Source organism: Delphinapterus leucas, chromosome 1 (genome assembly GCF_059928025.1).
Source record: "Delphinapterus leucas isolate spDelLeu-1000000601 "Yukka" chromosome 1, BTC_Dleu_Yukka2, whole genome shotgun sequence".
NCBI classification, from domain to species: domain Eukaryota; kingdom Metazoa; phylum Chordata; class Mammalia; order Artiodactyla; family Monodontidae; genus Delphinapterus; species Delphinapterus leucas.
This window is the reverse complement of record NC_143129.1, coordinates 10,201,185-10,215,200: the sequence shown is the minus strand read 5'-3', so window position 1 is coordinate 10,215,200 and position 14,016 is coordinate 10,201,185. Positions and strand designations below refer to the sequence as shown.

The following is a 14,016-nucleotide window of genomic DNA, read 5'->3' as shown; positions in this document are numbered from 1 at the left end:
AGCCAGTCTTTATGAAAGAGACCACATTATGGAAAAAATCATAGGAACTTCTTTATGAAGGAACATGACAGTGACTTAGTGCTTTATAAAGGACAGCAGTAGATACTTGAATTGTAAGAAACGTGATTCATTTCTTTATGGTGAGTAATATTGTAAATCATTGTTCACCACAACAATATATTTCACTCTCTCAACTCTTCAGCTTAATTGGGGTAGAAGAGGAAATATAGCTCCTGGTCTGTATTCCAGAAATGAACCTCTGGATAGCACTGCATCAAAGATTTTTACAAGTAAATAATTAATTGGTTTAGAGCAGGCTGACAAATATAATTAAGCAATTTATAGTGGAAATATTCAGTATTTCTCTAATTAGTGACAGAGGAATACCTGAGGCTGTGGTCAGATGAAATACTTCCCAGATGAGTTTTAAGATAAAAGGAAATCCAGAATTTTTCATCATATATTTCTTTATCATCAGTAATCAGAATTTTAAAGGAAAAGACTCTTACAAAAAGTAACAGTTGGATTATAGTTAATCAAGTTGTGATATATATATGCTATACATTTTCTTTATTGTATCCTAAATTGGACCCAATACATGTTCCATTTTGTAGTATGCCTTATTAATACTATTTATGTCACTTTTCTGTTGCTAAGAAACATATTTGGTGATGGAAACTTAGTATAGGGGAGATAAGAGACTAATCTCAGAAATATATAAACTAGAGCTTTGTTTATTACACTTTGTCAGTAGAAATATTGCTAAAATATATTTAAAATTTTCATAGCCTATTTTGCCAAAATATAGTTTATTTTTTGAACTGTTTCTAAGTTCCTATATAATTGCCTATTAGAAAGTCAGTTTGAGACAGATAGAAGAAAATATAAGTGCATATATTTAACATTATATTTTTTAAAGCTATACTTTACTAAAATATCAGTAAAACAAGATATAACCCAACATAAAAAGTCTCATGAAGGGAAACTCAGAAGTTTGTTATCTGCCAAAAAATTGTCATACCACACCACACTGGCTAAGAAGGAAGTAAATATTATTCTTACAGATTTCTTTTTAGTGAAATATGAAATACAAATAATTTAAATTGAACTCTGTTTTGTGCCAAGAGTTTGGCACAATTTCAAATAATTAGTTAAGGCTATCTCTTTTTTCCCCTCCAGTTTTATTGAGATATAATTGAGATACATCACTGTATAAGTTTAAGGTGTACAGCATAATGGTTTGACTTACATGTGATATATTGTGAAATGAATATCACAGTAAGTTTAGTTAGCATCCATTAGCTCGTATAGGTACAATAAAAAGAAAATGCAAAAAAAAGGGGAAAAAATGGTTTTATTCTTGTGATGGGAACGCTTAGGATTTGTTCTCTTAACAACTTCCCTGTATATCAGACAGCAGTGTTGACTGTAGCCATCATGCTGTACATTGCATCACTAGTACTTACTTATCTTATAGCTGGAAGTTTGTACCTTTTGATCATCTTCCTCCAGTTCCCCCTCCCCCCTCCCCTGCACTTCTGGCAACCACAAATCTGATCTCTTTTTTCTATGAGACTGTGTGTGTGTTTGTGTGGTTTTTATTTAGATTCCATATGTAAGTGACATCATGCAGTATTTATCTTTCACTTAGCACAATGCCCTCAAGGTCCATCCATGTTTTTGCAAATGGCAGGATATCCTCATTTTTTATGGCTGAATAATACTCCATTGTATATGTACCACAACTTCTTTATCCATGTACTGATTGATGCACACTTAGGTTGTTACCACGTCTTGGCTACTGCAAATAATGCTGCAGAAACATGGGGGTGCAGATATCGAGTTTGTTTTCATTTCCTCTGGATATATTTCCAGAAGTGGAATTGCTGGATCACATGGTTTTATTTTTAGTTTTTTATTTTTAGTTTTACTTTTTTGAGGCTCCTCCACGGCAGCTACACCAGTTTACAATCCCACCAACAGTGTACAAGCGTTCCCCTTTCTCCACATCCTGGCCAGTATTTGTTGTCTCTTGTCTTTTTTTGATGGCCACTCTAACAGGCTTGAAGTGGTATCTTATTGTGGTTTTGATTTGCATTTCCATAATGACTAGTGATGTTGAGCATCTTTTCATGTACCTGTTGGCCATTCATATATCTTCTTTGGAAAAATGTCTACTCAGGTCTTTTGCCTGTTTGTTAATTGGATTATTTGGGGTTTTTTTTGCTATGGAGTTGTGTGAGTTCTTTATATATTTTGGATATTAGCCCCTCATCAGATATATCGTTTGCAAATATTTTTTCCCATTCTGTAGGTTGCCTTTTCACTTTTTGATTGTTTCTTTTGCTGTGCAGAAGCTCTTTAGTTTGATGTCATCATACTTGTTTATTTTTCATTTTGTTGCTTATGTTCTAGGTGTCATATCCAAAAAAATCATTGTCAGGGAGCTTTTTCCTATGTTTTCTTCTAGGAGTTTCATGGTTTCAGGTCTCACATTTAAGTCTTTAATTCATTTCGAGTTAATTTTTGTCAGTGGTGAAAGATAAGGGTCTAGTTTTATTCTTTTATATGTGGATGTCCAATTTTCCCAGTGCCATGTATTGAAGAGACTGTCTTCTCCCTATTGAGTATTCTTGGCTCCCTTGTCAAATATTAGTTGACTGTAAATCCTTGGGTTTATTTCTCAGCTCTCAATTCTTTTCCATCGATCTATGTGTCTGTTTTTATGCCAGTACTATACTGTTTTGATTACTGTAACTTTGTAATATAGTTTGAAATCAGGAAGTGTGATGCCTCCCGCTTTTTTCTTCTTTCTCAGGATTGCTCTGGTTGTTTGGGGTCTTTTGTGGCTCCGCATAAATTTTAGAATTGTATTGTCTACTGCTGTGAAAAATGCCATTGGGATCTTAATAGGGATTGCATTGAATCTATAGATAGCTTTTGGTAGGATTGACATTTTAATAATATTAATTCTTCTGATCATGAACATGGGATTTCTTTCCATTTTTTTGTGTCTTCTTCAGTTTGTTTCATCAATATCTTGTAGTTTTATGAGATCGTTCACCTCCTTGGTTAAGATATTCCTAAGTATCTTATTGTTTTTGATGCTACTGTAAATGGAATTGTTTTCTTTATTTGTTTTTCAGATAATTCACTATTACTGTATAGAAACATTACTGATTTTTATATGTTAAATTTTTATCCTGAAACTTTACTGAATTCGTTGATTAGAACTAATGGTTTTTTGGTGGAGTCTTTAGGATTTTTTACTTATAAAATCATGTCACCTTCAAGTAGAGACAATTTTACTTCTTCCTACCCGGTTCTAATGCCCTTAACTTGTTTATTTTCTTGCCTGATTGCTCTGGCAGGTTCTTTCAGGGCTGTGTTGAATAAGGGTGGCAAGAGTGGCTCCCGTGTCTTGTTCCTGAGTTAGGCTACCTCTTCTTATTTGTAATATATTTAGATATAGGCTGTGTTTTTGGATTGTCAACTGTGTATTTTCTACATTGTTACCACCTGTGTGGTATTTCTTTTAAATTTTGTAGGAGCTTTAAGACTCTTCCTTTATACAGACATAATGTTAATCTTTTATACTGATTTTTTTTTACTGTGTTTATAAATGCACTTTGTATTAGTTTTTAATTGCTAATTATCACAAACTTAGCTTAAAGAAACACAAATTTATTATCTCACAATTTGTGGGGGGGGTCAGTGAGTTCACATACTGGTTTGTGGGTTCTTTGCTCAAGGTCTTAGAAACTGAAATCAAGGTGCCAGCTGGGCCTGTGATCTCATCTGAGGTTTAGAGCTTTCTTCCTTGTTCACTGATTGTTGGGAGAATTCAGTTCCTTGCGGCTGTATGATGGAAGTCCCTGCTTTCTTCCTGGCTATCAACTGGGAGCTGTCTTCGAGGCCACATGGCCCTCTCTGCTGTGGCAGTTTGTTCCCTTAAGGCCAGCAGGAGAGTCTCTCTGGCTTTGAATCTCTCTGACTTCTTTGAAGGGTTTACCCGATTAGGTCAGGTTCACCCAGGATAATCATCCTGGTGATTATCTCAAAAGTAGCTGATTTAGAGCCTTAATTATGTCTGCAGAATCCTTTCTGTCACATAAGATAACCTAATATGGGGGTGATAGTTCATCACATTCACCACCCAGCTCACACTCAAGGGGAGGGGATGGTGCACCAGGACTTGAGGATTTTGAGGGGTGAGGTATGTCTGAGAATTCTGCTTACCACAAACTTTGATAAGTTAGCTAAAACATGAAGTGTTTTGGAGATAATTATTATCTTCAAATATTATAACGTGTAAATCTTGTTCGCCTTCTTGGTGTGGTTGTTTTTTTGCATTTGCAGACATATTCTTATCTGTTCTTATCCAAATTTAGAGGCTGTACTGGAAATAAAATCACTTAGAAATGTCTTTTACGCTCTTGACCTTTGGATCCTTGAAGCAGTAAAATCTCCCCAGCAGCACCATCTATCTTTGCTGACTCTGATTTATGGTTTAGAGGTTACAGACACTGTCCATTTCAGCATCTGGCATAAAGTGTGCAGCCCAAGCCAGACCACAGGGAGAATTGCCAGCGATTCCAAATGCAGTCTGTTTCCTGCTGAATCTCTTGTATACGATTGCTATCTATCTTATTTCATACATGACTTAAGAACTATTCAGAAGTCTTAAGGTTACAGATTAGTGGTGCTATCTGAAAAAACTATACAGAATTGAATATTCTATACATAGGTACCTACCTACCTACATCATGCATGTACACCTGTGTGTGTGTAACCACGTAGATTTATGTCTGTGTGGTATGTATGTGTAGGTGTGTTATACAGCATTATTTTTACAGAAGCAGTGTTACTGATAAAGTATCCCTTGGGTTTTCTTTGATACCTGAGAAGTTTGGTAATAAAGTAGTATTGAACTTAGGGATTTTAATAAATTGAAAATTATGTACCATAATGGCCGTTATGTCGTCCTGTGAGCATAATGAAAAAGTGGTGTGTAAGTTTTGAACTATATTTACTTAGGAAAAAATAAGAAGATAATTTTCAGGGAACTTTTTGCTCCTTCTATTTGAAGGTAATATTGATTGAAAGCTGTCTTTATAAACCATTTACCACCACGAGCAGTAGTGCTGGTAGCTGTAGACAATTAAGTAGAGAGAAGAGGTACGGACTTCTGTCCCATTTTTCTTTGTTCAAATTTCTACTGAGAGACTTTTATTGTCTCATTATTGTTCTGCTGTCTTCCTTGTCCATTAAGAATATTGAAATATCTTTCTAACTCTCTTACTATTGTCTGGTTTAACATAACTAGAAAGAATTCATCAGAGGCAAGTGTTGCCCTCTCTGCTTGTGACCTTCCATGTCGTCCTAAAGATGGACTTCCTGCTTTTTCATCTCACCACCTCTGTCTCTAGTCCTCTAATGCAGTAGAGACAACATCTTAAGTATTTCCAAGTATTTTCCCATGAATTTTAGGAACATGGAAGCTTCTCTTAAGAATTATCAACGTGGCAGCAATGCAGGCATCATTCCTTGTAGTAATTCTGATGCATTCATATCTTTTTCATTGATTTTTTAAAATATCCTAAGTTTCCTTGACACTGATGTATGAACATTTAGAAGGCAACTTTTCAGGGGGAAAAATATTGTGAATATAAGCTCCTATAAAATAGGAGCTTATTTTTCTTGTTTGCTAAATAAGGTATTTTTTCCCCCAAGGCTTAATTACTCAGAAAAAATATCTTATCTCTTTCACATTTTCTACCATAAGATAAAATATGTTTTCCACTTCCATTATTAACCTATATGATTTTGACTTTGGGGAATGAGTGGATTACATTGATGTTCTATTAAATTATAATTAGAAACAGCTGAGTACACTTAGCAGCTTTTCTAACATTTATAGGAAAGGAAAAAGACAAGTAGAGCTTGGATGAGAAATGTTTTATCAAAGAGGATAAAATTCGATGCAGATGGTAAGTATTTTTAGTGATCTCCTGACTGCCAAGCCCACACTACTTGCATCTTCTAAGCAACTTAGGATACCTAAATTTTATTCTGAGTGTGCCAAGGGTGAAAATATTCACACATTGCAAATTAGTATCACATACCAAAATTCTAATTGAGACATAACTATTTTATGCATTTATATAATTCCCAAAATTGGTGTATAGCAAATACTTGTACAGTTTAGTCTGTTGACACCTTCTTATGCCTTTGGAATAAAAATATTTCCATAGAAAGATTGACATATAATAAAAATCACACTTAGAACTGTCAATAACACTTTTAGAAGCATCCTGTCTTTTCCATCACCCAGTCCCTGGGCATTGGATTCTTTGAAATAACCACTGCAAAATATCATCTTATAAAAATGCATTATACTTACAGAAATGTTTGGGAACATAACATCCCTTCTGTTGGTAAATGGTTGACCTAATTACAAGGTCAGTTACCTTATAATTACTTAATTACAAAAATTTGACCTGTTATCTCATGTGAAGGCCATTTATAGCATTAACTGGACCTATGGGGATCTCAGAGGTATTAGGATTGTTATTTTTGCTTTGTTTTTATCAGCTGGAGATTTAAAGGACAGGACATACTAGTAAAATTTGTTATTTTTAAGTGTGAAAATGTGCCAATCAGGCATTTATTATTTGTGTTTTATTTGTAACTGAGATACTTTAGAGGCAGCAGGTGCCACACAGATCATCTCCAAGCTCTGTTTAATATAGTGAGGACACAGAGGCCCAGCAAGGTTAAGCGGCTTCTTCAAGGTCACACAGCCATTACTGTCAAGAATCAGGTCTGTTATTAAAGGCGCATATGGATTCTGTGAGTGGCACATGAAACATCTGATGACACTCCCAAGCAGGAAATAGTTCCTCATAGTGAACATAAATTACTTACTTCCTCTTGTGAGGTACTTGGAAGAGATGGAAAACAGCTGATGCCTGCAATGCCAGTTCTCATATAACTTCATTATTTCTTGTTATTTAATTACCATTTCTCCTAATTTTCTTCAAGAATGACTTGCCTGACAGGATTGTTATTTGTTGTTTTTTTGGTTTCGTTTTTAACTACAGAAGTATGTTGTTTCCAAAGGATGCTTGGTATATGGTTCCCAGGACCAGCACACAATCGTGGGTCCCCTTGTTGACAAATGACTAGGAATTTCTAGGTGGCAGAACAGAGCATTACACTCAGTGCAGGGCCCTGCATGAATGTATGGGCTGCACACCTGTGAAGCTGGCACTCTGGTTCTGGGTGTTTTGTCTGAAACTTTCTTGTTAAAAATTAATATACCAAACTACGGGCTTAAATATTTTGATACACTATAGAGATTAACTTTTTTTTTTGATCCAACAAGATAATTTTCTGTTCTTTCTCTGTTGATGAGTTTATGCTGGGTAATACTGTTAAATTTTTTTCCCAAGATTTCCTGAGGAGGAATGCTAGAGTTATAAAACTTAGAAATAAATGTATGTGCTGTTTGGAGTAGTGGTGTCTAGATTCAGGAACCAAGTGACCCCAAAACTGATACTTGATAAGCAGTGCCCACTATGTAATTTGGCCTGGGGCATTTAATTTGTAGGAGGATGTTTGACAATTTAAAAAAAAGATGTGACTATTTTCCAAAAATCTTTGAATGGAAGCAGCTTGCATCAGCTAGCCTCTTTTATATTAATACACATCATTCAGTGACATTGCACATGTTTTACCAGGGATGCTGAATTTCACCTAGGTGAGATGCTGGTAATCTTTTTACACATAAGTGAGAATATAATATAACCTGATGTTTGTATATGCATTTTACATGTACCCTGGCTGCCTTTTTTGTTACATCTTTTCTTTTGATGTGAATAATGTTCAGTGTTTATTTGAATAATGTTGACGGAGATAGAAAAATATGCTTTTAAAGTAAACAATATTTGAAGCTTTGCATAGAAGAAAGATGAACGTACCTTTGAAAAAAAGACTAAATAATAATTCTGTCCAAGTGGTTAGGTATACCTGAGTGCTAATTTCTGTCTTTTCATGACTTTTTAGATATTTTATTTTCAGATATAAAAAGTTAACATTCTATTTTATAACATAAATATAGTAAAAATGACATATCCTGTAAGTTTTTTCACAGAAATCTTTATTACTACTAACGTTTAAAAATTATTTATTGCTTTATTAAAAACTTACCACATGACAAATAAATGTACATTTTTTATTTCTGTGTATTGGTATTAGATTTTTTCCAAATCTAGAGCTGAATATTTATGTGGGACTGTCTTTTTTCACAAGAAAGATAGGATTTTTGAACAGTAATGCTATTTAACTGGATAATTAACTTTTCAAAGATATGTATATATTAGAACAAGTTAAGAAAAGGCGGTTCTTTTTTTTAATACATTGGCATTTTGTAAGTTCCTCCTTTGTAGTGCTAATATAAATTTTACCAGTAGTAAAAAGAATTCAAATTTGTATTGCCTTTTTTCTGTTCATCCTCTTTTTAAGAGATAGCCAACAGTGCCACCATCAGAACAGACAGCCTTTTCCCATCATAAGTATTGGTTTCCTCAAAAAAAAAAAAAAAAAATGTACACTGAAGGATGGTTGAAAAACTGCATGTGTTTAAACAGACACATAAAAAATATTGGGAGATAACCAATGACGTAATGAAACTGCTTTTGATTTATTTTACGATCCAGTCAAATTCCTAAAATTATTCTTCAGAAACATGTTAGTAATTTAGATAGTTACATTTGGCCAAGTCATTCCGTCTCGGTAGCATTATATTGATGCCAGTTTATTGTTATCACCTTTAATTTGTTATTGAAAGAAACGATCCTAAACAAGAATATGAAAACATGAAAATAGACTATCTTGGCCTGGTTACATCTTCCATTTTGAGGGCAATTTTTTCATTCTGCCCTTTCCTTTATATATGATTTATTTTTTAATAATAGAACTTTAAAGGTAAATTGTCAAGTTAATTATAATTACGGTGGTTTCAGAATCTATATTAAAGCATAAGATTCTTCTTTCATGGTCTGATACTTACATGATACGGTATATTTATTTTTGAATGAAAAGAGACCTGGCCCCATCTTCCTGTTGACATCAAACAGTCTTCTGATATGCTAATCCAGAGTGAGGGAAAGCACATAGACTGGCTTTATTTGGAGTCATTCCAAATCTGAAAGAATATTATGTGTATAGAACTGATTTTGCAGCATTGCCCCCATAGAATGAAAACCGATGCTGACACAGTCTGCAATTAATAAGACTTAACGTTGAAACATGATATGGGAGGTTTTCACCATTTTAGTATTAACCCTGATTTGCTTTTTAATATCCTGGTCATCTAATTGTTATTTGTTTTTTTGCTACTGATGTAATAGCTATTGAAATTGCTAATAAGTTCATTCCTATAGTATGTGTTCCAATAAAGATTAACCTAAAGTGATTCGCTTTTCCTTAAAGATTTATCCTTTGGTGTATTGAGTGCATATGAGACAGTAAATATAATCCTTTGCTAAGTATGAAGTAGGGATACAGGCAGATTTGTTTCCCTGTATTGTTTTTCCTTTCAGCCTGCCCTCAACTGGTCACAGGGGTAGGAACTGACACAGCTCATTATTTTGGAATCATCTGAAGTACCATTCTCCATATTCAATAACAAAAGAAATCAAATTAGTTGAACTTTCAAAAATGTCAAGTCACCAGATAAAGTGCATTAAAGCACGTATTTAAATGTCGATGTCTATTAATAAATGTATATCTTAAAAAGTTAAAATTGTCTGAAAATTTGTCTAAATGAAATACTTCTTCATGTTGGTCATTTATAGATTTTGCTAAGTAGAAAACCAATTACACTTTTGTTTTTGAAAAATAATTTTTATGTAAAGAATCTTTATAAATCTTATGAAAGCTACGAACTGTGTTCTTGAATCAGCATATTATTAGTATATTCTTCTAGCAAAGGTAATGTAGAAAAATGGGCATGAATATGTACCTTTGGTTTTGCAGTTATTTAGTTATTGCCCTCTTACGTGTGATGGCCCACTCCTTCCAAGCTAGCATATTTACACTCAGCTTTTTTTGCCCTGGTCTTCCTGTAATGTTTTGCTCCCATATTTAGTTTCATTCGTTCAAAGCAAAGTGCAAGTTTGACTTGGAGTATGCAGTGGAAATATTCATGAAAACTTTTCACATAAATCCCTTTTATTTATTTAAGTTTTAATAAATTAAGTGATATTTCAAATCACCAAGGATGGTTCAATATTTAAAGGAATTCTACTTCACTACCTTCTGTCAAGAGAAGGACTATCTTGTAATGAACATAATCACCTCCATGTCTCTAGACTCTTTTATTCCGGCTATTCTTAAAATAAAATCTGACATCCTCCTTTTAGGATAAGAAATTACTTTATGTGGATGTTAATTTTTTGAAATAGATGGACACCACAAAGACGTAGCATGATATGGCTTGTGCTGACCTTAGATACAATAGGGAGACATTTAAGCCATTGTGTCCGGTAAAAATCTTGGTATCCTTTCACTATGGAAAATCATGTTTTTTAGCTGGTAATAGGTAGACAAAAGTAGGTGTTTTTCTGACTGAAGTCAGAATCTAGTCTGAAGATAATTTCTGTTTTTAAAATCTTATTTAAAATTTTTTAAACAGCATTTTAAGAAACAAAAGAGGCTAATTCCTGAAAGGACTGTTTGGAAGTACTTCGTGCAGCTGTGCAGTGCACTGGAGCACATGCATTCTCGACGAGTCATGCACCGGGGTGAGTTCAGTCATGAGTAACTTTTAGGGTTGGTGTCAACGATGCACAGTATCAGGCTTTCCCAGGTAATTTATTTACAAGTTTTGATTTTACTAGAATGATAAGCCTTTAAGTGAAGACTACTGGGTTTTTTTTTAAAATAAGAATTAGTTATTTTTCTGTTTGACTTTTTTTTTTTTTTTTTACTGATTATGTTGGTAAAAGAAAAAAATTAGATGCAGGAAAGCAGTTGAACATGCATAAGGAAGAGGTTTTTTTTGTTTTTTTTAGTGAACTATACATTACAGCTATTTAGATTTTTAATGTTCAGCATTCACTGTTAATATATTTATAGTTATCAGTCAAATGGTTGGGTGGACTGTATGAAGGTTACATCACTAAGGCATTAATCCCTTGATTTGGGGGTTTGAACAATTTCAGTACAATTTACTTAAGCAATTAAAATTTCTGAGGTCATCTAAGTAAATAATTACCTGTGTCAGAGTTATGATTTTATATTTTGTGTAAACATGTCAATAAATTGCTCTTTAGTGGGATATTCTACTTGAAATTGATATAAGAAGGGCACAAATTTATTTTGTGCTTTGAATGTCACAGAAGTTTATTTGAAAATGAAAAACAAAATACATTTTAAATGAAAATGAATAGTGATCATCCTGCATTGATGATTATCTCTCTGTCATGGGACTGAGACTTAGAAATATTAGGCTATATGAAAATTACTCAAAATAATTGGTTAAAAATTCAAACTGACTTTCATTTTTGAGATATATTTTAAATTCAACAATGAGAAGTGTTTTTTAATCCCTTGAATATACCTAAACTGACATCATCTTTCACCTGATCCCTTCATTTATTCACAGATATAAAACCAGCTAATGTGTTCATTACAGCCACTGGGGTCGTCAAACTTGGAGATCTTGGGCTTGGTCGGTTTTTTAGCTCCAAAACCACAGCTGCACATTCTTTAGGTAAGAGACACAGTATAATTTCATTCGGTTATCTACCCCCCTTCCCCCCACCCCGCCCATATGGTTAAAAATGTAAGGGATGTACAGATTACATGCTAGCTTTTATAGTCTAAATAAAACTATTTTAAAAATCATCAGGTCCTGAGCTGAAACCTGTCAGGTATAATGTGTCCATTCATGTGACAGTTGGATACTTCTGTTAGTTTGACCCTCAGGCAGGCATTTAGTAAAAGAAAATGCCAATGAACAAATCTAGTTTTAACCATTGCCATGGATCCTTCCTTTTCTTTTACATTAATAATATTAATATGAAGAATAAACCGTATCTTGAAAAAGGACCTCACCTGACCATTTAAAAATACTACAGTTGTTTGTAAATGTTTATTTATTAAAGTAACATACATGGTTGTGATTGCTGTAGAGGGGGCACCCAGAGATGATATGTGGCTAAGGAGGAAGATATTCCCCTAAGTTACAAAGTAGAAGATGCTTGTAATTTATTCATTCTAGAGCTGATAATATACGAGTGTCCTTTGTACCTAAAATAGACCTGAATGTAGCTATTACAACATTATATTAATGGAAAGAAGGTTGTCCAGTTTAGAAACAATAATTACTAGGAAGAAATAATTTTTAAATTGAATAACTTAATCCTGAGACTCTTCAAATCATATTGTCCCCTTGTAATATGACTTTGTCAAAATGGTAACAACCAAAATAAAACAAGGATTAAGATAAAAATAAGTTGGCTTTAATTTAATGATGCCCCCATCTTTGGTGAAAGATGAAATCATTGAAAACAATTGATTTTTTGGATAAAATTATTGTTTTTAAATGAGAAATAAAACAATTTTAAATGGCTTGATGAGGAATAAGTGAGTTACACTAAATAATGATGTTGTGAAACGAGCATCTGAATTAGTTGACCGGACATTTTTAAATGGCTTTGACATAAAGGTCCTGTGTGGCCTTGAACCTGTCATTTAATTCTTCTGTATATAGGATAGTGTGTGGCACATAAGTAGGCACCTGATCAGTATTTGCTGAATGACAAGATATTGGGTCCTAGGTTAAGAAGTGGTGGGAAGATAATACTTTACCCTTTACACAGAGTTTCAGTTTTGTCCAGTACTTTAAGAAAATAAAATTTCAACTGATGCCGAGTAACAATGTTTTAGTTTTCTCTTTCACTTTACATTTATTCTTGCAGAACATTACAATTTTTTCAGGATAGGAAAATTTGATATGAAGTTCCATAAGAAATGCATAAATTTGCAGAGCACTTTAATAAAGTTTTATTTGGAAGTTCCAACTCTGAGAATGCAAATAGTAGAGGATTTCTGTGAAGAAAACTTTAGATTGTTCCAAGCCAGTGCCACTGATCGTTAGGGAAGATAACGTGTTCACTGTTACTCATCTGAACGGAATATCCTAACAGCACTCTTGTTAATCTACTTAGAAATGCTAGGTTACAGTTACACATGCACACACATACATGCACACAGGCACAACTGCACATATCCATGCTCCTGCACACATATATGTATTGTGTAATTGCTGCTTTGCAGGCTGTCGCTCTGAGCATGCCGTAGTTGCCTGACCCTAAGTATCCAGCATACTGTGTGAAAACCAAATCTTAACAGTTTAGGAAATGGGCTTCTTTAGCTTGCCTGTCACTGCCTCTTACAAAAGTCCTCAGTGGGGTTTACAAACGTGTATGTATGTCTTAGATTTAGGTGATGTGTTATTATATGATATAGAGGGTAAAAATTTAATAGATTTAATAATTCATTAAGAATTTCTAACGTCAGTTTTTATCTAAATCAATTCACTTAGGGTCATGTAGTTTGTGTGTGTGTGTGTGTGTGTGTGTGTATGGACACACACACATATAAATGGGGATGCCCATAATTATAAAACATTCTGAGACACACCTGAAGTACAGACAGTGAGGAAGTAGCAATGAGACTGGTTTGTTTGATGAATGAATCAATAGAAAAATAATTTGTTTCATAAGTATTTTTGTTTTCCATGTTATTTGGAGAAAAATATTCTTAAAATAAGAAAACATGCTTTATTCCTGCCTATCTTCTCTGTGAAGTAAAGATTTTGATGGTTTGAAACTGAAGTTCACTAAGCAAAGTACGTTGAACATCAAGAATTAAAGTTTGAACTCTAGCCTACCAAGGTATTTGGACCCAATAAAAATCCTTTGTAGGAGGATCAGGAAAACTCTT

General features: G+C 33.8%; 1 protein-coding gene across 25 annotated transcripts in view; it reads left to right on the top strand.

Moving 5' to 3' along the window:
• Nucleotides 1–14,016, top strand: part of NEK7 (NIMA related kinase 7) — a 145,848-nt gene that overhangs the window by 91,169 nt on the left and 40,663 nt on the right. For all 25 annotated transcript variants that reach the window (XR_016391873.1, XR_016391871.1, XR_016391877.1 and 22 more), the window contains 2 exons: nt 10,700–10,808; nt 11,672–11,779. Coding sequence is in view for 19 of the 25 variants with exons in the window: in XM_089906364.1 (XP_089762490.1) it covers nt 10,700–10,808; nt 11,672–11,779 (217 nt within the window). In the remaining 6 variants the exon portion in view is untranslated. The remainder of the gene's footprint in view (nt 1–10,699; nt 10,809–11,671; nt 11,780–14,016) is intronic.